The sequence below is a fragment of the Mya arenaria genome, chromosome 17, assembly GCF_026914265.1.
Source record: "Mya arenaria isolate MELC-2E11 chromosome 17, ASM2691426v1".
Classification (NCBI taxonomy): Eukaryota; Metazoa; Mollusca; class Bivalvia; order Myida; family Myidae; genus Mya; species Mya arenaria.
Window position 1 is genome coordinate 33,637,128 of NC_069138.1, and position 27,499 is coordinate 33,664,626.

At 34.8% G+C, this 27,499-nt stretch overlaps 1 protein-coding gene across 5 annotated transcripts; it reads right to left on the minus strand.

Annotated features, from left to right (window-relative positions):
- On the minus strand, nucleotides 1-27,499 carry LOC128222768 (uncharacterized). Of its 5 annotated transcripts, none has more exons than XM_052931882.1 (2): nucleotides 27,320-27,499; nucleotides 1-2,363 (listed from the first exon to the last, which is right to left on the minus strand). In XM_052931882.1, exon 2 carries the CDS (start codon nucleotides 2,165-2,167, stop codon nucleotides 932-934), a length of 1,236 nt encoding a protein of 411 aa, XP_052787842.1. In that variant the 5' UTR covers nucleotides 2,168-2,363; nucleotides 27,320-27,499; the 3' UTR covers nucleotides 1-931. The 5 variants fall into 5 exon arrangements, 4 of the variants coding, with proteins under 4 accessions (XP_052787842.1, XP_052787844.1, XP_052787845.1 ...); XM_052931884.1 differs by lacking the exon at nucleotides 27,320-27,499 and adding an exon at nucleotides 16,474-16,607; XM_052931885.1 differs by lacking the exon at nucleotides 27,320-27,499 and adding an exon at nucleotides 16,494-16,585.

Genomic DNA, 27,499 nt, shown 5'->3' on the forward strand with positions numbered 1-27,499 from the left:
TTAAACATGTTATTCATTACTTTATTCATGAAATATGGCAAGGGGCGGGAATGTCACATATGTTTACACAAGTCTGTCATCTGATATGTAGAGTACGTAAGCATGTGCCGCAAGCCTATTTTATACAGTGGCACAGAGGTCACATCCGCAGCTTGCATCCGTTTCTAAGTTGTGGCCTCAAGCTACTGAGTTGTGGCCTCAAGCTACTAACTTGTGGCCTCAATATACTAAGTTGTGGTCATAAATGAATAAGTTGTTGCCACAATATAAAATAAGTGTTGCGGATGTCACCTCTGTGCCACCTTAATTTTATTATTACTGTCTACGTATATTTTTAACAAATAAATTAATACGTGTAGCTTAAAGCTGCACTCTCACAGATATACCGTTTTGACAACTTTTTTATGTTTTGTCTTAGAATGTGCCGATTTTTGCGTAAATATCTGCAAACCAGTGATATAAGACTTCTGACAAAAGATCAGATCAAATAACAGATTTTCATAATTATTTCTGTTCGAAAATTAATGTTATATGGCTAAAAGCGTTGCCAACGGTTTAAGACAAATGCATAAATAATTATTTTTTGAACTTCAATATGAAAACCTGCTATCTATTTTTTTGTCAGCAGTTGTATATAACGGGTTTCCATGCATTTCGCATAAATTGGCTTGTTCTAAAGCAAAAAAAAGAAGAAAAGTTGTTTAAACGGCAATACTGCAAAACTCATTTGCATGCAACAAACCTTATTTCGACATACACTAGATTTAAATAACAAAAGACTCATTGTTTCTTTATCTTCAGTGATGATTTTCTGTTATGAATGGCGATCAACAATGATTTGTTTTTACTCTTTTCAATGTGAACGTATACAATAATGAGCCTCGATTTAATTCAATATAATATTTGAAACGGTTGAATACAAGTGCATGAGTCATGTTTTCCCATGAAAGACTTCCAGCCACGGAAGACCGTTCACAGAATAGCCCATCTGTTTCGCGAGTTTCGCAAGTCCTTCCGTTTCTATATGGCGTTGAAACAGTTCTTCAGGAAACACAAGTCCCTTCCGATGACACTCAGCCCGCACCATAAGGACGCAACCACCGACCCCGTCCAGGGGAACAACCCGCCCCTCCGCTTTGAGATCAGCGAGGTATATTCTATCTGAATTTGAGTAGCCCTCCACAACAAGGGATTCTTCCGGTAACTTAGATTGAGATTCAACAGACGCAGGTGTTTCTCGCCAACAGTTCCGGTCGTACATTTTCTTAACGCCACCGTAGACACCAAGACATGGCGGTGCTGTAACGTCAGAACGAGCGAACAATAGTTGCTCAATAAGGTCAGAAGGAAAACATTCCAAGTCGGCGTCTATCCAAATTACGTAGTCAGGATTTGAAATATTCAGAACCATGTTCACAAGTAGGTTACGCGACTTAGCCATTTTGGATCGGCGTTCGAGCTGTTTCCGAAGCACGTGTCTGCTTAACAGTTGTGTTTCCTGCACAGACACATTGTGTGAAATATTAAAATGGAACACACTTGCTGCGCGAAATTCATAAATATCGGTGAGTTCTTTTGACAGTTTAGCTGCTGTGGTAAAAGTATTGTCCGATGAACCATCTTCGCCAAAATATACGGAGATCAAACTGTGCGGATAATCCAAATTAATTAGATTGTCTAAGTAATTTCTGAGCACACGATCAGCATTTCGAATCGGTGTCAGAATCGCGATTCTGTCCTCGTAGGTTTTGTTGGGCAGTAAAAGGTAATGGTCCAATATTTCTGGCCGGAAGTAGGGGACGACATCCGTCCGAGTTTTTTCCGGTACTGGAGGCACGAAGTCAAGAGGGTTTTTTCGACTTTCGAGTGCAAGCTTGTTTCTTTTAATGACAGAAAAAAACGAAGTGTTATTCACTACAGAATTCTGAATTAAGGGTGTTTGTTGATGGAATTTTCCTCGTGCAGTACAATAGTCCTTGAATGTTTTTCGGACACCTTGCTTGTCAACAACCTTAAACATGCGATCTTGTGTTGGAATTATAGTTGGTCGGGACAACGCCGTGTTTGGCACTTCAGTTTGTTTCAGATTATCTTGGAAAAAATAAAAATAAAAGCAAACAAATCCAGCACAAAGAAGCACATACAGTTTTTTCCCTTTAGACCGCATATCCCAACGGTAGATTTATCAACTATATAAGACCAAGTCACTGGGTGTGCATTAAAGAACGTGTATTAGAACACCATCGATAATTTTGAAGCTTTATGTTGTAATTTAGAAGACGTTTGGATTTTGACAGCTGTGTTCACAATGGGCTGCTCACATTCCATGTTGTCTCAGAGATGTTGTTGGAATCTGTATTGTTCTGGAAAAAGAAAATCCATTGTAAGATATCATGTCCAAGTTATAGAATAAAACAGTTAAAGGAGAAGAAAAAAAGAAGAAGGAAATGAAACAAGAGCTGTCACAGAGACAGCGCGCTCGACTATTCCGCCGCTTTTCGGTGTATAGATTGAAAAGTTTTGGCGAAACATGCATGGATCACTGTTAGATTAGATTTCAATGCAATACATGATGTGCTGAGATATTTAGATAAATTGAATGGAAATATTTGAGGTGGTACGCAAACTTTAACGTAAATTCTAAGTCGAAAAAGGGGCATAATTTTGTCAAAATGCTTGATAGAGTTACCTCCTCCTGTGTACAGGTTGGGGGTATGATGGTGAACAAGCGTGCAACGTTTCAAAGCCAGATGTCAATGAACTTTGAAAATATTTGAGACGGTACGCAAACTTTAACGTAAATTCTAAGTAGAAAAAGGGGTATAATTTTGTCAAAATGCTTGATATAGTTACCTCCTCCTGTGTACAGGTTGGGGGCACGATGGTGAACAAATGTGCAAAGTTTCAAAGCCATATGTCAATGGACTTTGAAAATATTTGAGGTGGTACAAAAACTCTTAGAAAAACTTGAACATAAGTGTTTACGCCGACGCTCGGGATGACTAGGATAGCTCTCCTTATTCTTCGAATAGTCGAGCTAAAAATGAAGAAGTAAACAAAATAAGAAGTAAATGAAAAAGAATAAGAAAATGAAGAAGTAAACGAAAGAAAACGAAGAAGAAAATGAAGAAGAAAAGGAAGAAAAAAGGAGAAGAATCACTTACACAACCATGAATTTCTGACACATGCACCTTATCAAAGATATTTCTTCTAAGGCCAAAAAAAATTTGTTTAGAGTAACCTTCCCTAAATTTCTAGGTAGGGATTTTTTTTTCAAAATCTGTCTAAGTTCAGAGTGTTTTCTTGCACAGTCTTTCCTACATTACTGTCATTGCCTGACTGTTTTATCATATAAACAATAATTCTGATTAAAATCTGCATTTATCCGCCCTTCGTAACTCTCTATGCTCTAACGAATATTTTTTATTGCTCAGAAACGGAACAAAATAGTTAGGGTCGGCGCATTTCTATAGGTAGGGTCGGGTTACTCGAAACAAACATATGTTTTAGGCCTAACTGATATTTACGTATAGTCTTAAATATTTCATTAAATAACACAACCATATAAAAAATAAACCGAAACTTACTATTACTGTTGATTCTTTTCTTTTATATTTAGATGTTTAACTGTTGAAAGATGTTTTTGCTTAGTATGTTCTTAATATTAATATCCTCTTTCTCTTTCCTACATACTCACATAAATCCCAACCAGTCTATAAACAATATGAATGTTCTTAAGATACAATTAAATGTTGTCGGATATAAGTACTTTAACTAGCCGGCAAAAACAATATTATCAAACATGTTAGTCATAGCTTTTATGTAGTATGCTACATATGTTTACGTTTATGTTTGCCTTAAGGTGTGTATAGTATGTAAGGAAATACGGTTAGCCTATAATATAATGACTGTCAACGTATTTATTTAACAAATAAATGAATATGTACAACTCTTCGCCATACTGCAATATATATTTGCATAAAGAAAATCTTAAAGAAATCATACTTTATCATTGTTTATTTATCTTCAGTGATGGTTTTCTGTGATGAATGGCGATCAACAATCATGCGTTTTTACTGTTTTCAACGTTAACGTACACATATTTGGCCTCGTTTAAATTTAATATAATATCAGATATGGTTGAATACAAGTGCATGCGTCTAGTTTTCCCATGAATTAATTATATACAAAGCTACAGAAGCAAACTCAATAGCCATATGTTTAAACATAAACCTCATTTAATGACTCCGGGTAAACGCCAAAGACATATAACACAAAATTAAAAAAATCACTAACAAGAAACACGGAACAACAACACAAGAGTTTAGTGCTATTGTTCCGTGTTTCGTGTTTGTGAACAACACATTGCATATATACTATATAAAAACTAGGTGTGTTTATCAAAGAGTGTTAGGTACCCCCATGAAATGGTCAGTAAAATAATTTTACTGATGTTTACCAGTTTGCATGCACAACCCCACTCTTATCTCAAAAGTCCTGAATAAAGTAAAAACGCAAAAGGTAAATCTTATCCTAGTAAACGAGTACCTAATGTAAACTTTTCAAAGATACGATGCAGTCATTGTTTGAAACAATGAGCATCACACAGTCTTGTCATAGCAAATGAAAGCTTTAAATTGCGTGACCATATAGTTTCATAATAAAAAGCATCATTGTAATAAAACTGGGAACAAAGAAAATATTATTAAAAAAAGAAAATTAATAGCTAAACTTTTCACGGTGGAGAACCCACGTGACTTATATGGTAAAGTGCACGGCAACAAATGTCATCAAGTCTCGATTCAGGTAATGTTTTTAAAGATAACATTCTTAATATTTGGAGATTTTTTGTGAAATAAAGACCATAAACCCCGCATTTAAGAGCTCTATCCACGGTAGTAAAGAACTTTCACTAATATTCGAAAGTTTTCCTGAAAATCTTGACCAACTGATTTCTCAGAGTTGAAATCTAAGGCAAAGTACACGGCTTTTGACAAATCTATCGCTTTACTTCGTGTTTGCCGTAAATTATTCATACACAAATCTTATTTTAAGCAAATTTTATGTATTTGATAGTTTTCAGCGTGTATTGTTTAACTTCTAGTTATTTCAAAGGTAAAAATGAACTAAAACCATATTGATAAAGTACACGGACATTTTAGGATGATAAAGTACACGGTCATTTTAGTTTATGCTTGAAAGTAGAGTGCGGTTTACAAACTAATAGGTATATAAGCATTTTCTATTCGTGAAGTCAGAATGTATAGTGTTTAGTTTTTATTTAAGTTGTATCAATAAATTTTGCATTATACCGCACACCTAAATATTTAGCAATCATATTTAATGAGGAGTTGAAAGATAGTCTATGGGATAATTTAAGAGAAAGTCTGCCATTATAAGTTCGATTACTTTTAAATATGCAGATCAATACAGAATCATACATACATTTCTTCAAAAATCAGATAGTTTTACTTATAAATTATAATCTGGACTGACGGCGAATAAAACATATCTGTAGTTAGCGGCCCGTTTGTGGTGATTATAAATTTCATGAATGTTCCTATTTTGATGTGATATAAAATAATAAAATAAGCACATCACAATTAGTTTATATATATTTCCACATTTAAAGCATATTGTTCATTCCTTTCAGGTGACGCTGAATCTTTTATTTGGTTCAGTCTGAACAAATATTATCTGATCTAAATCAGTAAAACTGGGCTCGTTCGAACAATACAGACATGAACTCATTGTAAAGATGGAGGCTCGGAGTTAGATGGGAAACAGAAGGAGGAATGAGAACACCCTATATTACCAACTTACAGGCTAGGACTAAGACTTGGAACATCTAGATAAGAGCTGAGCATGGGACATTAGAATGTTCTAGACTAAAGGCTGATATGTGATTACAAAATAATTGGGTTTCAAAGCTTGCTGAATTATATAAGATACATGCAGTTAAGAGTTTATAGGACATCAATGGGAAATGACAACAATGCATCTTTAAACCTTGTGAAAATGTTTTATGCTCAATCCGTTTTCATACTAATTTTACACAGCAAGTTTTTCAGCACTGTAAGACAAACGAACATTTTGAAAGAGCACCATTTGGTAACAGTACGTTTTGCTATTTATCTTAATAAAATGTTTAACTCATCAAAACGTTATTTTAACTCGGCAATTGCAACATACTGGAATGCACTTCTAACTAGACCATTGTCATCTTTCAATGTGTGCTGATTAGGTGTGTTTCGCCTTAACGCGCCTGCTGAGTCCAGATTTGAACTTGAATGCTGAGCGAAACTGTAGACATTTGTGACGTGTCATTCCCTTGTGTCTAATAGAAATCTGGTCACTGAGATTGGTCGTGTCTCCCAATTTGAACCCACACACATCACAGTTTAGCTTCAATTGCCCGCTTTCGCGCCTTTCGTGTATCTTCAAGTCTTGCAAGAGCAGTTTTGCCACAATATTTGCAAACGTGCAACTTTGTCTCGTCGTGATTGCTGCACCTATAAAAAAGACATGTACTGTCACAAGTTAGCGAGAAATGCTGGCAATGTCAGTACTTGAATATAATTTATAAAAAAACACTATCTTACTGCCACGTAATGAGTGTTTGATCGTGTAATCAGCATCATAAAACTAAACGACCCTGTCCACTGAAACTCGGACCACATTATTATGTGAAAAACGCAAACCCTAAAAAACGTTGAAAACACAGTCAGACGACGGCAAATCTTGACCTCTACACGAGGGGAGTCATAATAAAAGTATAACTGTTAGTATATTCTTATTTCTCTGCGAAAAAATAAAGCTAAAAACTAGCCTGTGTCTGTGTTAACACTTTTCCGCAAAAACGATGGCAATTGACCAGAATGCCTTCTATCGTGGTCTACTAGATGTTGTTTTTTTTATTTTGAAATGCCATTCCGCATTCTTTGCATAAAGTGGGAGTCTTCATATTCTGAAATAAAACAAATGTTACAAAATCATAAGTCTATCAAATCAGCTAGCAATCGAAGACATTAAAAGTACAAGAACACTTTTCTTTCTCAAAATTGACAAAATGAAGAGTTATTAAGCAGTTATGAGTTATTGTTTACCATGTATAATGAATACAAACACGTTTTACATATACGATACGAAAAAGAAGTGGAACACCCTTTACAAAAACTTCAAGCCCTTTGTTTGTCAATTGCGAATATATTGTTAAAATACGGGACTGAATTTTAGTGTGATAACACTTGTTTCCATGATTCATGAAAATGAGCCCATCATTTAGGCGACTCCGTCGGTCTAACTGTTAAAACGCGTTCATTCTTCCATTGCCACTCCATTACAATGCGTCTTTTCAAACATGGAGCAATGTTCAATAATGAATTTGGAGAATAGAAATAATAAATAAATTGATAATAACTCGTTTTAGCACCAGTCAGCGAAATAATGGGTATATACACTGAAGGTTGTAAACGACCGTGTACTTTATCAAACCTAAAATGTCTGTGTACTTTATCAATTTGGTTTTAGGTCATTTTCGCCTTTGAAATAACAATAAAAAGTTAAACAATACACGCTGAAAACTTTAAAATACATAGATTTTGCTTAAAATAAGATTTGTGTATGAATTATTTACGGCTAGCATGAAGTAAAGCGATAGATTTGTCAAAAGCCGTGTACTTTGCCTTAGATTTCAACTCTGAGAAATCAGTTGGTCAAGATTTTCAGGAAAACTTTCAAATATTAGAGAAAGTTGTTTATTACCGTGGATAGAGCTCTTAAATGTGGGGTTTATGGTCTTTATTTCACAAAAATTCTCCAAATATTAAGAAAGTTATCTTTAAAAATATTACCTGAATCGAGACTTGTTGACATTTGTCGCCGTGCACTTTACCAAATAAGTCACGTGGGTTCTCCGACGTTCTTTTCTTCCAAATGATTACCTAAGTAAAGTGTTACAAGAAAGAGACGTCACACGCTGGAGCATCCCTACCCAGCAAAAAGGCAGTTTTAAAGATAACATGGATCTTCAATTTGTTTATAAAATCAAAGCACTGAACGTTTAGTTATGTTTGGATGCTATGTTTAACCTTATATTTTGTATGAGGAAATCATCATCAAAAACTAGACGGTTAGTACTTTTCAAAGTATTGCCGTTATATCCACGGTTTTAATAAAATCTAACCAATTCATTGAGTCTACCTGCCAAACTAGCTACTGAAAACATTTTAAATTTTACAAATTTTCTTTAAAGATGCACTATTACTCCCAAACAAAATTTACCATACTTAATACAATTGTTTTGATTAACCCAAATGGGTTAATAAATGTCGAGAACAATGGTTCATATGAAGGATACTGTGTTTAATTTGAAAGAAATGTGCCAAAATTAGCGTATTTCTACCTTATGCCTAAAAAGCAATAATTGGTTACGGTTACATCCTTTTCAAAATTAGATAGGGTAGGTAGGCTTTTTTTATTAGGTTTATATCAGACGTCATCAGACGTCTTTTTCATCATAGCGGAATGTTAAAGTTATCTTCTGAGTAAGCATTAAAGGTTTTAAACTACATAGTGAAATGCAATTGAAAAAAAAGGATTTATTTATTTTTATTTTTTTTTTTCATTTTTTTTTTCAAACTGACTATAAAAACGGTAGGGTCGGCGCCTATTCTGTAGGAAGGGTCGGGTAATCTGAACCAAATATATTATTCTTTAGGCCTTATGAAACCATAGTTGGTCACAGTAAATATTTTATCATTCACCAATCATATAATATTTTTGCGTTTTCAGCTATTAAATACACGGTTATAAACTTGTTATCAGTAATTAATATTTTCCATAAATGAATTATTTAGTAAGTAGTTGAAGGTATATCACTCAAAATTTATTTTTATTATACATGTGTATGTACTGATTTTGAATAAGAGTATCACTTTAACACATCACCATAAAAATCGGGATGAGTAGCCCTCCACAACAATTTCGCACTGAATACTTTTTTTTAAGAAACTTAGAGTTCATTCTTTGGAATTTTACATAGTTTATTGAGTGTCTAGTTGCACTCGGCTTGCCGACTGGGCTGAATTCTTTAGAAAACTAAAAACACACTTGCGATAACATAATTTCACCCTTTTCAAATAAGGATAAGTCGCTGGACTATGCGACATCTTGATACTCCTAATTCCTATCCTATATGCCGGGCATGAAATATTTGTGAAAGAAAAAAAAAAATGGAAAATAGATTTAATATTAACTCTAGATAAAAAAAAGTGATCCTAGAGTATCAGGATTAGTATTGCTAACAGTTTTGTAACAAAACAATATAGATATTTGTAACAAATTTGTGGACAATAACAGTTAACTTCAATTTTAATTGTGTCGAACAAAGGAAGCAAAGGTGACACAAATGGCAGATCGAACGGGAAACTTTCTGATGGCACGAATCCCCAGACAGAAGCGCCCGTGGACATCCCTCGGCACGGACCTCAAGAACACCAGTAAACAGACAGTAGTGTTCTAAGTTCAAGGAACTAAATTCACGTCTGAAATCCATGGTCTCCATGCTTACAATAAAGCCCCTTTAAAGAAAGATGCGTCTCAACTAAGAATTCAAGTCCATGATTTTCGTGAGGAAAGTAAATCCGCGACACAGAGATTGTGTGAAATAGAAGATTTTTGTGTTGAGTATAGTAAATTCAGCGACGAGGTACGTAAATCCAAACATGAAACTGAACACGAAATCCGTTCATTAAAGAAACAAAACCCATTTTTATCCTCACGAATTGAACACCTTGAGCATGAAAATGAACGAATAAACTCACGCAATTTAGATATTCACGCAAAGCTTATGGAAAACAACATGATCTTCTTCAGGATTGAGAAGGCTCCCCTATCCTCCAGACACGTCCAGAGAACAGAAAAGAGAGACCCTCTAAAAAGCGTTGAGAAGATTTCTGAGGGACAAGGTACAGAATAATGAACATATTTCAGGTGAAACTCCAATAGATATAGACAATGTCAAATTCAACAAATTAAGTAGGAAAGGTGACCCAAAAAAGGCAGCAAAATCCTTTAGAAATCGGCCTTTTTTAATGAGACGGTAAAACATTTTGATTTTTTTAGCATAATGTTACCAAAAGATTAAAGGGAATTATTAATAAAGAACAGGTCATGAGTATTTCAAGAACTTGTTAGTTTTGCTTTTAAACATCGATGTTCCAATTTTACGCGGTCATAAAAGTATGTTAAAATTAAATTACCATATGGCTATTTCAGAACAGTATGATTATGTTTGTTGGTGATGTGATCAATTATGTATCATTTCTGAAAGCAAATATATTTCTTGGTACTCTTATAACAGATTATTACCAAAATGTTGAAAAATAAATGAAATAAAGGATTATTCTTGTCTCTCGGGTGATGTCGTTTTTATCGACAATTCTGAGATGGGGGTACGGTAATTCAAATTTCAATAAAATTGTTATTTGACGGTATATTCCTTTTAAATTTTAATTCTGATTCCAGGAAATGATACACATTAACGTTCGTTATGAAAACAAGCAGTTATTCTTTGTTTCTTTATTGAGTTTACGAAAGCGTTTAACTATATTGTACAAGGCAATCTGTGGTGTAATCTGTATATATTAGGACATAGATGCACTATTTTTCATCAATAAAGTATATGTATAATCATGTGTATTCAAGCGATAAACACCAACACCAAATGGAGCTATTTGCAGCGTTTAAAATGTTTTACCGTCTCTTTTTTTTTTAAAGTTTGTAATTCCCAACCACCTATTTCAGCCGTGCCTACAAGTTATAAAATCTTCCCCCGACATCCAAAACGAACTTATTGACATTTGCGCTGAACAAATAAAGGAAAGGATTCTTTTTTGGGCTTCGTTCAGTGTGCCTCTTTCAAAGGAATTGAACTTTCTGCCAATATTATGTCATTTCTCCAGGAAGCCGACCTTGACGTCTTAAAAGTGCGAGCGCAGAGTTACGATGGGGCATCAAACATGACGGGGGAAATACCGAGGAGTTCAGGCTCTTGTTCGTGAAAACTCACCGCATCACTACGTACACTGCAAAGCGCATTGCCTGAATCTCGCGTTGGTTCACAGCTCCAATATCCCTTGTGTTCGAACAATGATGTCAACTGTCCAGGACATAAGTTTTCTGTTCGATTACACTGCGGAACGGCTAGCAACTTTCGTGGACGAGTTGTCTGGAGATGCCACCACTAAAGAGGAAATGGAGCAGCGAACGAAACTGCGTACTTTGTGCGAAACAAGGTGGTCGAGTCGCGCCGATGCCCTGGCGACATTCAAGAACGCATTTCCCGTTGTAGTTCACACACTTGAAACACTAAATGACAACGGAGATAACAAAGCAGGGCAGTATCTGGCAGGGATACTTTGCTTTGAATTCATTATAGCATTGATAGTTCCACGGTTGCTTTAACCAACCTGTTGCAAAAAGAAGATAACGTTCTATTGCGGTGAGACTTAGGTCGTCATTTAGCTAATAAATAATGAGCGAAACGACCCAGAAGTGTGGGGCGCTCTCTTTGAAAAAGCTACAAATGTTGCCGCGGAATTTGATATAATCCCGTCGACACCAAGAAGGGCTGGTAGGCAAAATCACCGCGCTTACCCGGATGTAGATACGGTTTCCGACTATTGTTCAATGTATTCCTTGACCATTTGATACAGGAAATGGAGACCCATATTTTAAGCAATGAAGACCGCTTCGCGGCACAGTATCTTCTGCCAAACCGATTGCCAGGTCTACAAGATGAAATGCTTCCGTCCATATATGCCGCATATGCTCCAGATCTCCAGCATTCGTTTGAAGCTTTCGGTAACGAAGTTGCGAGGTGGAGAGTTCGGTGGAATATCGCGACAGTAGACAGCCTCGGCTCCAAGATACGTTCCTACAGACGAGCAAAGAGTTGTACCCGTGTATTTATGGCATTCTCGGAGTACTGTTGACAATGCCACCGACATCAGCATCATGCGAACGAACGTTTAGTGCTATGAAACGAATCAAGAACTATTTGCGGTTGACCATGAGCACAGACAGGATGTCATCGTTGGCATTACTGCATATTGACAAGGACATGGACGTCGACATTAATAATGTTATAAATACATTCGCTTCAAGGAAGTGCAGGAAGCTTAACTTTTTCTGAAGCAAGTGTAGCCGGCCTTTGCTACAGAAAGTGTTTGATTTGTAAGATTTCTAAGTAGTTCCGATTTCTTAGTCTGATTACTTTTATTGACATGGTCGGTTATATATTCATGTGTTAAATATATTCTGAATACAGGACGAAGAGTTTTTCAATTATCGTTAATTTATTTTTTGTTGAAAATTTGAACTGCTTTAGAACAAGTATGGAATATACTTTTTAGCTTGACAAAACTGCAAAATTATAAAATTTATTTTCCTTCAAAAAATTCCCCAAAATACAGCTGCGGCGATATAGGATTTCAAATTTTTCGGGGGGGGGGGGCATGTCCGCTTCCCCCCCTAGAAAAACGGAGCCTACATATTGATTTTTGCCAAGCTACGCCCCTGCTGATACTACTGTGGACATAAGAATCGCATGCACATGAGATGATATATACATGCAATGCTTGAGCTTAAAAATCGTATTTATAATTCAAATTACAATAATGGCTGATTTCTGCTGTAATAAGCCATAATAAATTACCGTTAATGTAGAGTAATGTTAATCGAATACGTGAATGAATTCGAAAAAAAATGAATGCTTCCCAAAAGTAAAATGGCCTGTATGTATAAATGTTCTGATAATTATAAATGTAGAAAACATACCATTTGCAAAAACTGCCAAAAGGCCACCATATATGAACACATTCAATATGGAATATAGACTGTTCTCACTAACTATCTAGTCTATGATGATAAAATGTCTGAATAAGTAGCTTGTACGCGTTGGTTACGCTTTTAACCTCAAAACATAAACGCAATAATAAAAACTGCAATATGATATTTTGTTACTAGTCATATGTCATTGGTTTGAAGACATTTACGCAAAAAAAATAGCTAATTACAAAACAAAATTGAAAGAAAGTTTTCAAAACAATCAATCTGTAAGATTGCAGCTTTAAATGAACCTCAAAATGCAAAGGTTGTATAGGAAATATATATAACAAGACATTTAGTATAACCTAGCCAGAAAAGCCACACAAGCGTGAATAATTGACGAATGAATATTGACTACCATACCCTTTGACTCAACCCAAATTGGCCGTTTCGCTTGTGACTATTAAAACAATTGCATGTAAATGGATGGATGTGGATAAGATCTTATTTACGCCTTATTCAGTATATTTTGCGCAGATGTGTTGCACTTGAGAGCAAAAATTGAAGTATCTCGTAATAGAAAAAATATATATTTGCCAACTAGTACATGTATCGAGCTTATTTTCCTAAATTTTTGTTGGTCAGTCTGGAGTAGTTAAAAAGTTATCATACTTTCAATCACAGTAGGGCAATCTGTTGCGGACGCTACACACATACATTGTTATGCATCTATTGTTTTCAGCTGTAATCATTAACCAGCACTTTTAATTGTATAATCCATTGAAGAAACTCATTTGCCAAATATAAAACCCAACTTGGTGGTTGTTTATTGATAACTTGTGTATATTTTGTTTATTTGGATGTTATTTACTTCTTGCAAATTATTTTAGTTGTTTGTCTACATTTATTTGTTTCTTTAAAAAGGAGGCAGGTAAACCTGGGTTGTTCATGATGTCAACTGTAAAGGTGACATCATAAAACAAAACAAAACATTTCAGGTGTTAAGCTATGCATTTATTTGAAATTAAAATAATATCAATACCACTATTTTGTTGCGGACACTACAGTTTGAACTCCAGAAATATACTTGTTACAAATAAAGTAAATATGTATTTGAGAGATGTTTTTGTTTAATTTTGTTAAAGTACATTTAAACTCACAGCAAATTTTAGACCTATTTCATGAGCTTTCATTTGGTGTTTATCAATTTATGCATATTGTATCATGAAAAGACCGAAATATTTCTTTACAAAATCAAATTTATATGGCTTAATTATCGCATCCTGTCCAAAGTGCTTCCTCCAGAGACAATTCAAACACCTATTTACCAAATAGAAACAAAGTGGAGAAGGCAACTTTCAACAGTAAAACTGTAACAAAAGTAATAGAAACATACATGCCATGTTGCGGACACTACACATTTGAACGCCTAACGCTAAGTAACTTGTAACTGGAGAAATAACAAGATTTCTTGTACATAACTTTTATCTTTATTTTAACAAGTTCAAAACACATGTACTTACATGTTTTAATAACAAAATTGAGAAAACAGTAAAGAATATTTTGTAGAGTAGATTGTAGACACATATTTAAAGTATTCCTCGACAGATTCAGTGTCAAACTTTGTTGGTTTCTTTGTGTTAGGTTTTTTTCCACACAGGAAGTTGTTGATATACTTTCAGCGACTAGTGCTGCATTGCAGCAGATCTGGCAGAGGCAGCATCTTTTATTTGTTTCACTAACTTTTCTCACATTTTTGGCTTTAACAGATAAAATGTTGTTCGGCCAATTTCCTTGTCTGGATATTTCTGTAAGAAGGCGTGATGGGCTTCAGTTCAGTGATGTTGCTTTCATGATAAACTTTGGCTGGCATTCTTTTGTCACATCTTTCTTATTTGGAATACAGCAGCTTACTTCTCCTGATATAAAATAAAACTCTTTTACCACACTTTTGTTTCAGCTGTTATCTTGCCTGCTTTTGCTGTTCTTACTCTGTTCCTCCACCAGCATTTGTCTTTCAGTGTTTTTGACCAAACGCGAGTTTTGAATTGTATTCCTCTGTTTGCAGATAGAGTTTGGATCTCTAATCATAGAAGTTCTTGGGGTTTACCTATAAGTTTATTTTTATTTGTTTTATTGTTAAGTTTCCTCAAGTTAATGCATGCATTGATGGGATAAGAGTGAGGTTTGCGCACTTAAACTGGTTTAAAGCCCCAGTAAATTTACATTTTACTGACCGTTCCAAGGCAGTACCTAACAATCCTTGATAAACATACCTAGTTTATATATATATGTTGAAAAGTTGTTTTCTTTTTCAGTTTAGTTGCACTTTCATTCACATCGTAGGCTAGTGTTTTGTCGAATGGCATGTTTCTTTTCCCTTTTGTGTGTACTTTGACTTTGACCAACTGGTGTATTATTTAGACTAGATACAGTTTTCAATACAGTTTCTGTTGCTTCTTTTTTAGCCCTATACCTTTGTATTTCCTCAAAAAAAATCTTCAGTTCCCTTTTCAATGTTTCATTATTACTAGCGTGTTCTTTATGTTTCAACCATTCACGTTTCTTTCTTTCTCTATATTTCTGTTTCAACTGTTCATGTTTATTTTTGTCTTGTTTTAACTTTGCATGACATTTCCTACATATCTCAGTGCTATATTGGTTAAGTTTTCATTTTTTGTTCTGCAACGAAATGTAAAACGTGATAATAAGCACTAGACAGTTCCTGTAGTGTCCGCAACAAACCCAGAAAACAAGATACAGCTGTTCATAGTATGAATTGTTCTTATAACATATTTTGCTGTTTTGAAAGGAAGCACTTTTGAAGCTTTTCACTACAGTACACTTTCAGAGTAGCATTTCCAAAATATTGTTCCAGGATTAACATACAAAATATTCAATTTTTGCGTTATGGGCCTGTCAAATCAGCCTTAAATTATTTACTTCATTCTGTTTGCTGTTTTATGATAAAAATGAATTGGTTCTAAATATTTACAGCAAAACAAATGATTAATTAACACTGAATTGTATAGAAATATACAGTTGGGCTTTGCGTTGCGGACACTACAGCGTTGCGGACAAAGACATTGATCTGCTGTAGCCTAATGTTTGTTTGTGTGTTTATGCCATTGTTGAAGAACAGTAAGTGCCCTTTGTAAATAAACTGTAAGAGTGTTGTCTATAGCCCTGTTGCGGACACTACTCATTTAGGATGTTTGAACTGACCAGAAACAAGAATAAAGAACTTCATTTTATCAACCGCAATTGTTCTCATTCTCTGTTTTTATCAAAATGCATATGCTATTCATCCTTTAGAACATATTTAAGATAAAATTATGATTCAATTTATGTAAAATATGTCATGTTTTACAAAAGAAGGTGAAAAAAGCAAAATGCATAACGAACGACCGGTTTAACATAAATTAAAATTACTTGAAAAGTAATCGTCAGATTTTGGTAAAATAAAAAAACATACTGGCCACAAACTGTTTTTGAAAAGGGGAAATTTACAAGCTTATCGTATAAAATTGCCTCAATTTTATAGATTTAATAATGATTAATATCATTTTTCTGAGTGCAACAGCATAACGATGAAAAACATCTGATTTTCAGCACCAATTTTATGTCGTACAACATACATACCAAATATAGGCATGTTATACCTCGTTGTCGAGCTAAATCCATCCTTCAGCTATATAAAAAACACTGTTTCAAAGTTAAATATTCAGTAGTATCTTAAAAACATAAGTATAACAAAGCTTCATTCTGTGTGCGCAAAATATACTGAATAAGGCGTTAAGGTATGTAGTTAGTTACTTCAATTAGTGTAAAATAGTTGTATTTGAAAGGTGTACGAATACAACCCGGAAGAATTTAAAAAAAAAAATATCCATTTACAAACTTATGTAGGGTGACCAAATTTTTGTATTAACGTCTATTGTAATTTGTTTAGCAACAGTTTGTACGTTTGTTTAGCTATCTTAATGAGTGCTTGGTATGTTTGTACGTTTGTATTGCTATTTTAATGAGCTTTGTACAGCTATTTTAGTGAGTGTTTGGTCTGTTTGTACGTTTGTATAGCTTTTGCAATGAGTGTTTGGTCTGTTTGTACGTTTGACTAGTTATTTTGGTCTGTTTGTTCGTTTGTATAGCTATTTTGTGAGTGTTTGATGTTCGTGTATTTTGTTCAGCGTGGTTTGGGCTCGTACGTTGAACATTTTAACAGGTGTAATTTCGAGATATTGAATACTGGGCTTGTCTTTGAAGTTTTCATTTTATTAAAGTCGCTATTTAGTTGTATAAATATGTATTATTTTCAATGTGTACAAATACAAGGATTTTTAAAAACTATAAGGTACAAAACAAAATAGTCTTAAGTATTGAAATGTTAGTTAAGCCCAAAAGTTGCAAATTCAAAATCATATCTTAATATTTAAAAGCAATGCTCACATAGCGTTAAGGTATTTGATAATGTCTCGAAAGCTGGGGAGCTAGATATAAAACTTAAAGGTCTGTTGGCTCAGTATAATTGCAATTATAAAGATAAATATCATGTAGCACATCTTCTTTAGTAAACATCTGACTTGAATAAAACGTGAAATAACAAATGTTTTATTGCATTTTTGGTTTTGGATTTGGTTATGGTTTATTACGCATCAGATTTTCAAATCCAACTTTTCATTTTCTATCCCAAATATTGCTGTTGTATAAAATCATACTGATATTATATATTCACAAGGGCATGGACGTCGACATAAATGTTATAAATACATTCGCTTCAAGGAAGTGCAGGAAGCTTAACTTTTTCTGAAGCAAGTGTAGCCGGCCTTTGCTACAGAAAGTGTTTGATTTGTACGATTTCTAAGTAGTTCCGGTTTCTTAGTCTGATTACTTTTATTGACATGGTCGGTTATATATATTCATGTTTTAAATATATTCTGAATACAGTACGAAGAGATTTTCAATTATAGTTAACTTATTTTTTGTTGAAAATTTGAACTGCTTTAGAACAAGTATGGAATATACTTTTAAGCTTGATAAAAACAGCAAGATTATAAAATTTATTTTCCTTCAAAAAAAATCCCCAAAATACAGCTGCGGCGATATGGGATTTCAAAATTTTTCGGGGGGGGGGGCATGCCCGCCAACCCCCCTAGAACAACGGAGCCTACACATTGATTTTTGCCAAGCTACGCCCCTGACTATCACTGCGCTCTTGCCAACTGAGTTAAACAGGTAGCTGGTTCCAACTCACACAGACTAGACTCGTCCGTCCATTAAGGGGGCTGTCTCACAGATGATAAAACAGCGAAAAAAAAAGAAAATTGTCGAAAAATATCATAAATTTGGCATCGATCTATGACACAGTCCCTTTAACCATTTAGGCCGACATGTAGGCACTCCTGCTCTTTTACTGCTGCCACGATTGTGGGTAACCTGAGTGTAATTATGCCCAGTTTAAAAATTAAAAATGTTTATTGAATTAATATTTTTGTCATGGCGGAGTGGAGCAGATAACTCGTGAATACTTTAAGCGATAAAGATGTGTGAATGAACTTACAGAAGGCCTGTCTCACAGATGATAAATTAACGGAAAAAAAAAGAAAATTGTCGAAAATTATCATAAATTTGGCATCGATATGTACAATGCATTGAAACTTACTAACTGAAGTATCACATAGTTTACAACTTATTTAAGTTCAGAAGTTATTTCATATTTTTCCATTAAAAAAGATGACCAGGAAGAATTAATTTCTTATGCGTGATTAGCTAGTCAATGTCCTGAGAATCGTTACAGAAAAAAAACTTTTTTTGGTGCTTGTCTGTGACACAGTTCCTTTAACCATTTAGGCCGACATGTAGGCACTTCTGCTCTTTTACTGCTGCCACGATTGTGGGTAACCTGAGTGTAATTATGCCCAGTGAGGTGATGAAACACACCACCGCAGCCGGAACTCTATATAGCTACTCAGAGCTAACTTGGCGGCTGGTTCTAACCCAAACACACTTCAACCCAGTTTAAAAAAAAAATGTTTATTGAATAAATATTTTTGTCATGGCAGAGTTGGGCAGATGTCTCGCGAATACTTTAGGCGATAAAGATGTATGAATGAAATTACAGAAAAAAACACTTCAGCACAAATAATGAAATCAAATGCTTAGTAATTCATAATTTGTTTTAGAGGGGAGGGTTCGGGAGGGAAATGGCTGTTTCTGCTTTTTTATGAAGATACCACAGGTGCTAATACTTGTCTCATTCATTTAGTGTGTAATATATCATTGTTAAACTTTCAGTATGTGTTGCATATAGCCTAAAGTTGAACTAAAGCGAGTTTTGAAGTATGTTTCTGAAAAAATGTTGCTTAAATAGGCTCAAGACCACAGTTATCTGCCCCCCGTTGACCAAGATCGGATGTGAATACAGACAAAGGAGTGCTTGTGTTCAAGTATCAATATTTTATTAAAGTTGAATGAAAGAGAAGAAACAGGTGGCCCTGTTGCATAGAGCTCAACATAATTTGACACTGTATTGCAAAAACTGATGGTTTTCAGTGTAAAAATTGGAAAAATCGTTGCCTGTGAAACTATGTAAATTGGTTGTTTGTAGCCTTATTCCGTCTTGACCTTAGGGTTATGTATTACTACTCAATTTTGTGAGACAACGCAATGGTCAACCCTATGTTTTCTTGAAATTAAATTTTGTGTCATGGATTGTTCTACAGCAGCTAGTTACTTGTTTTTTCAATTAGGACTGTTTTAAAGTGAGAAGCCAGGTCAGTGTTTAAATGATACATATAGTAAAAATAACTGTGGTCTCACGCCACATAGCACGTGCATCTAAATATAGGCATTTTTTTGGTTTCCCCAAGTCTGAAGTGGTAAGCGCTTATTAAAATGTATTGTGGATCTGGTTACCACCGGTGTTTGCCTTATTTCTAAACGACATTGGCAACAAAATGACAGCTTATGTAAACAAACAATAATTATAGAACAAATTGATTACACTTGAAAGTTGTGTTATGGTAAAAATCGTATATATGTATATAAATGTAACTGTGTTCAGTATAATAAAATAAATATTGCATGGCTTCCAGTGTGACAGTTCATATTCGGGTAAATACTGCTTCGCCTCGGGTAACAGTATTTCCCTCATGTTGACAATATGTACTGTCACACTGGAAGCCATGCAAAATTTATATAATGTCATATTACACAAAAACATTGTACATACATGCTTAAGAAAACTTTATATCAAAATAATCACTGTTTTTGTCATAGTTTAGGGATAGAGTTTCTATCCTATTTTTATCAAAAATTAAACAGCTTTTTATGTAATTTATTTTCTGACATGTGTGATACCTGTTTGTTTTTTCCATTCATTGTGATATCTGATGTTAAAGCTGCACTCTCACAGATTGAACGTTTTGACAACTTTTTTATAATTTGTCTGCGAACGTACAAGTTTTTGAGTAAATATCTGCAAACCAATGATAAAAGACTTCTGACAAAAGATCAGATTGCAGTTTTTCATATTTCCGTCCCAAAAACGATGTTTTATGGATTTTTATTAAACCGTTAGTAACGGTTTAAGCCATAAAACATTAAATTTGGAATGGAAATATGAAAATCTGCGATCTGATCTTTTGTCAGCAGTCTTTCATCACTGGTAACCAGATATTTACAAAAAAAAATCTAATTCCAAGACAAAGAATAAAAAAAGTTGTCAAAACAGTAAATCTGTGAGAGTGCAGCTTTAAGTAACAGCAAAACTTTTCAAATGATATAACAAAATATAAGGCTCACTTTTGTTTTCATTTTCAATTAAAAAAATCCATGCATTTTTTCTGTTGAGTATTGAATGTTATTGTTACAAAAATATAATAAATATTAAATCACGTTAGTGCAATACCTCAATAACTGCATATAGATATAGAAGCAGATATTGAGTTCTTGCACTAAGGTGACCATATACTCATCTTTTACTTTTTTTTAAAATGTCTTCAGTATTAGCTGTCAATGTTCATGTTTTATCCTCATTATAATTATATGCTACCTAGTTCTTGTTTAAAATAATTAATAATTTGTCTACTGCAACATAACTGTATGAATATCACATTACTCATTTACAATGACCATGTGCATATTTATCTCATATTTTATAGCTTTAGTTTATAAATGTATGTAGATAGTGTATCTATGTAAATTAAGGACTCATAAATAAACTGTGTAATACTTACTGCTTGCTTTATGAAAGGTGTGAAAGACCAATACTTATAAGGATATACATCTGGTAAAAGGAACGATTTCCTTCATACTACTTAGCCGATTTCTTTCACTATGGTCTTAATTACTAATCAAAATACTGAGAGATCATGCAAAGTATGTGGCAAGGAAGATGGCGAACAATGGAGATATGCCTGTATTATCATACTAGTATTCATTAAATCATGGACAAATAATGGTCTGTATCTAACTTCTTCAAAAAAAATGGTTTTCTGGTAACTGGACTGTAGACCCGATATCAAAATAATTATACAGCTGAAAAGCAAATTCAAAAAAGCCTCTTTGTCCTTGCCATATGAATATTCATAAATTAAGGCTCTGGGCTTAACTTTAAAGAACATGTACTAAAAAGTTTTTCGACTTGTCTATATAAAAGCTAGTTGTTCTTGATGGCCTGAGAGGCCAAATATGCCGGCCGCGATGTATTGTAGAACACGTGTTTCATAAAAAGAACTACGATTCCGGCAATAACACTTCAAGCCCGTAGAGGCAGCGCCTTAGTTCATATTACCATTTACAAATTTGCAACATGTCTATCACATAAAAGTGTACGCTCTGCCTAGATAATTAAGTTAAACACGGTCGTGAGGTAGATTCTATAGGGCACTGTAGCTAATGTAAATTTTACATTGTCCTCGAGGAAATATTGCATTATAGATGTTCTGATTTGGTAAATCATTCGATAAGAAAGCGGGTTACAGTGAAGATCGTTTCATTGTCAACTAATAGCGTGTTTTGTTTGATAATTTTTGTAACAAAAAAAAAATAACATAAAAATACATGATTGTCTCTGTGTTATTAACACATATTTATTATTCATTATGGTATTGTTTGTCTTACGAACGTACAGATGGGAGCTTATTCGTGAAGGGCTGTGAGTGGCATTGATTCCGGATAATATTACGATGCAGAAGCATTCATCACTGTGTATAGGGACATTGAGCCATTCACCATTATGGCTTATCTGGGAATCAGTGCCCCGCTTGTTGGCACACATATATTGTGTTCCTTTGTGGGTTTTTTTTTCCTTAAGTTTAAAGATGCACTGTTACTCCCAAATAAGAATTACCACAATTAATTATATTGTTTTAATATTCCAAAAAGGATGAATAAATGTCGAAAACAATGGTTCTTATGAAGGATACCGAGTTTAATTAGAAAGAAATGAGTGTTAAACACGGTATTTCTACCTTTAATGGGACTATAGTAGACCACAGTAAATATTTTAGCAGTCACCAATCATTTAATATGTTTGCGCTTTCTGCTATTAAATACACAGTTACAATCTTGTTGTCAGAAATTAATATTTTCCTTAAATGCGTTATTTAGTTAGTAGTTTAAGGTTTATCAGTCAAAACTGATGTTTGTTATAGATGTGAACGTATTGATTTTTAATAAGAGTGTCACTTTTAGATAATAAATATTTTATGTTTGGTATAAAATTAAATGAAATAGAAAACATAATAAACTTTATGATTCTTGTTATTGTTGTTTTGTAAAAATCTCGTTTGTAATGCATTCCCTCTGTTATATGCCGATTCCGTTACTTGCAAAGGACCGACACTATCAGATACTATGGGGGAGTTTTCAACGTTATTTGACTTCCAAGAAAAGAACAAACTTTTTATACGTAATTTAGTTTCATCTACTATGTCTTTCCACTAGGGCATCGCAGATTTAAACAATACTACATGAAAGCGCCATATATGTACCAACAATAACTGCGGACATGCTTATGGTGAAAAACAAGGACCACTGTCAGATTGTTACAGCTCACGATGTGTTCGAAAATGCAATGAAGAAAGGAAAACTCGAGATGAGCATTATTTTTCGTGCAAATGAAATCCTTTTGGTGCCATTAGAAGCGACGAATGATTTATATGGATTTTTAATTATTTTCACAAGACAAGATTTCAATGGCGCGTCAAATTGACGGTCCTCAACAAGGGAGGTAATTTCGTGATGACAATAAAAAGTAGTTCCATATGGGTAGTTTTTATATTTAATTACTCGTGCGCAAGAAAAGGATTTCCAGCATTGCCAAATATTTGGATTCACTTATCAAGGGTTAGAGACAAGGATTTCCATAATAGCCGAACATTTGGATCTATTTTGGATCTAGTTATCTCGGGTTGGAAAAGACATGTTCACGTTTGGGGTTAAGACCTAACTGGTGTTCTCTCTAGTTTGCATTGCCCTTTTCTTTTGTCGCGATAGTTGTGGTAATACACAGGCAGGTCAAACTGGAAAGACGGCATGTTATAATCCAATATATATAGATTTAAGATTCTCAGTCATAAGGTTAATTATAAAAGATGATTTAAAAAATAAATCACAACCTGTCTGGTTAAAATATTACTCCTGTTCCAGAACAGAGCAGCCAGGAGCTGTGTGGTAGCATGTCACCGTCGGAAGCCTTTTACCTAGGTATACCAGTGTTGCACGTAACGTTCATATATCTTAAGTCGGCATTTGTGATTTCCTTCTATGTTGTAATTAAATATTTTGCTAATAGCTTGTAATATAATAATGTGAAAGTTTCATGGCTTTTCGTTGCATGTTTGGTTTTGTGGGTTGTTTTATATGTGCGATGTCTGTGTTGCTTTGTGTCTGTAAACTGGGTAATATGAATCAAATTTGCCTTCGACGAAATAACAATGAAACCGAAGCAATCAAATTAAACACTTAACATTCTTCTTTCATTTATAGAACGGAGAATGTTTCTGCTATGGTGTTTACTCAGAACATAAATCGAGTAAAATTTATTCTATCATTATTTTACTCTATGATATCGAAATTGCAGAAAAAACATACAGTTTTAGTATGAAAAAGTATTTTGGATTAAGGGCCGGGTTCGAACCCAAGCCGGTATGGTCAATAAACTTTAACTGACATGCTGGATATGTTGACCTGTTAAGGATACATTTATAACATCACGTGATAATATCAATCAACCAATCACGCAACCCCACAACCGCAATTAATTTTCAATCGCGTTACTATTAACGCTTATGAAAATATTAGTCTTTAAAAACGAAATTTGAGCAAATATCAGCATTTGCTGAAGGGTTCAACCTTTTGGTATTTTTGTTTTAACACTCCTTAAATTTGCCACACTTTATTTCGTAGTTAAAACACGTGCATTTTACTACAGCATTGTCATACATGTTGGACTTCAGGCCAAAGAGGTAGAGCAGAATAATGTATGTGGGAGTAGAAGCCACATAGGTAGAGCATTAAAATGTATGTGGACTTGAGACCACAGAGGTAGAGCAGTATAATGTATGTGGGACTAGAAGCCACATAGGTAGAGCATTATAATGTATGTGGACTTGAGGCCAGATTTAGAGCAAAATAATGTATGTGGGACTAGAAGCCACATAGGTAGAGCATTATAATGTATGTGGACTTGAGACCACAGAGGTAGAGCAGTATAATGTATGTGGACTTGAGACCACAGAGGTAGAGCATTATAATGTATGTGGACCTCAGGCCACGGAGGTAGGGTTGTATAATGTATGTGGGACTTCGGGCCACATAGGTAGGGCAGTATAATGTATGTGGGACTAGAAGCCACAGATGTAGAGCATTATAATGTATGTGTACTTCAGGCCACAGAGGTAGGGTTGTATAATGTATGTGGGACTTCGGGCCACAGGGGTAGGGCAGTATAATGTATGTGGGACTAGAAGCCACAGATTTAGAGCATTATAATGTATGTGTACTTTAGGCCACAGAGGTAGGGTTGTATAATGTATGTGGGACTTCGGGCCACAGAGGTAGAGCATTATAATGTATGTGTACTTCAGGCCACAGAGGTAGGGCAGTATAATGTATGTGGGACTAGAAGCCACAGAGGTAGAGCATTATAATGTATGTGTATATCAGGCCACAGAGGTAGGGCATTATAATGTATGTGTACTTCAGGCCACATAGGTAGGGCAGTATAATGTATGTGGGACTAGAAGCCACAGAGGTAGAGCATTATAATGTATGTGTATATCAGGCCACAGAGGTAGAGCATTATAATGTATGTGTAATTCAGGCCACATAGGTAGGGCAGTATAATGTATGTGGGACTAGAAGCCACAGAGGTAGAGCATTATAATGTATGTGTATATCAGGCCACAGAGGTAGGGCATTATAATGTTTGTGGGACTAGAAGCCACAAAGGTAGAGCATTATAATGTATGTGGACTTCAGGCCACAAAGATAGGGCAGCATAATGTATGTGGGACTAGAAGCCACAGATGTAGAGCATTATAATGTATGTCGGACTAGAAGCCACAGAGGTAGGGCAGTATAATGTATGTGGGACTAGAAGCCACAGGGGTAGAGCATTATAATGTATGTGGGACTAGAAGCCACAGAGGTAGAGCAGTATAATGTATGTGGGACTAGAAGCCACAGAGGTAGAGCATTATCATGTATGTGGGACTTGAAACCACAGAGGTAGGGCAGTATAATGTATGTGGGACTAGAAGCCACATATGTAGGGCAGTATAATGTATATGGGACTAGAAGCCACAGAGGTAGAGCATTATCATGTATGTGGGACTAGAAACCACAGAGGTAAGGTTGTATAATGTATGTGGGACTTCAGGCCACAGAGGTAGGGCAGTACAACGTATGTGGGACTAGAAGCCACACAGGTTGAGCATTTTAATGTATGTGGGACGAGAAGCCACAGAGGAAGAGCATTATAATGTATGTGTGACTAGAAGCCACTGATGTAGGGCAGTATAATGTATGTGGGACTACAGGCCACAGATGTAGAGCATTCTCACGTATGCTGACTTCAGGCCACAGAGGTAGGGCAGTATAATGTATGTGGGACTAGAAGCCACAGAAGTAAAGCATTATAATGTATTTGGACTTCAGGCCACAGAGGAAGAGCATTATAATGTATTCAAGACCTGGCCAGTAAAATGAATGTTGGACTACAGGCTACGGTGGTAGGGCAATATCAATGTATGTTAAGAATGTATATAAATTACAAGCCAACAGACAAATATGCGTATGTAAACGCTTAAATACACATACACACATCTTGTTTCCCCAAATTCTATAACGTCCTGGACAGAATATTTGCATTTGTAATAGCCAATAATTGATTTGTTTCATGTATAATGAAACTACACCTCAGGCTTAGAGTTATTCAGTTTGTAAAATTTCCATAGTCAAAGGCCATTCATGTGAAGTAGTAGTCCAACATGTGCAAGGAAATGTTTTGATGACAACATGAGGTGTTAAAAATATCAATGTATATGTTGATATGAGCGTGAAGTTAGCAGCACGGCTGTTTAGCAGCAACAGCAGCTTGTTGCTATGATGCTGGCAACTGGTTACGTGTATGCTTTTCAATCAACCAATAAACATATAACTATATCATTATTTACAATAACATCTTCTTCAAGGATTGAGAAGGCCCGTCTCCCTTATCCTCCAGACAATTTGTAGTCCTGTTTTAAACAACATTAAAGCATTAAGATTGAAGAGATTCAAGGTGAGGTTTTCATAAGTGGTGTACTACCTTAAAGGGACTGTACTCCATATGATGAAATAGTAAAAATAAAAATGTCAAAAACTGACATAATCTTGGTAACGATGTGTACAATGCATTGAAACTTACTAACTGAAGTACCACATAGTTTACAATTAATTTATTTTTCGCAGTGCTTTCGTATTTTTCCATTTAAAAAGATGTATGTCTACCAAGTAGAATTCATTCCTTATGCGTGATTGGCTAGTCGATGTTATCACGTGATTCACTCAGGCGTGATATAGCACAGCTAGGTCTATAGCTTAATTATATCACCCTTTTAGAGTAAGCTTTCGTAGCTCAGTGGATACAAGGCTGGACAGCAATTTTGGCGACACCGGTTCGAACCCGGTCTTCCGACACATTTTTTTTAATTTTTAATTTTGGTATTCTTTTTTACAATGATATCAACGAGTAAAACATTTTATTAAATAATTGTCTTGAGATTCGTTACAGAAAAAAACTTTTTTTGGTGTCAATCTGGTGTACAGTCCCTTTAAGGCGTATATTGCTTCATAATGTTAGTCTGATCTTTCTTTCTTAACCACCAGCAATAATATGTTACACTTTCAACCGTGAACAATAAGTAAGTATTAACCATTTGTCTTATTATCAAACATATATCATCTAACTATATAAGTAAATTAGTCATAAAACATTTACCTTTCTTTATCCATGAAATGAAATATTTTGGAGCACTGTATATCCACTGGCAATGACACATGAAAATAAGAGTAAATATCGTGCGATCTCATTTTTTATTCCGAAATCATGTTAATTATACCATTTACAAATTTGCAACATGTCTATCATATAAAAGTGTACGGTCTGCCTAGATAATTA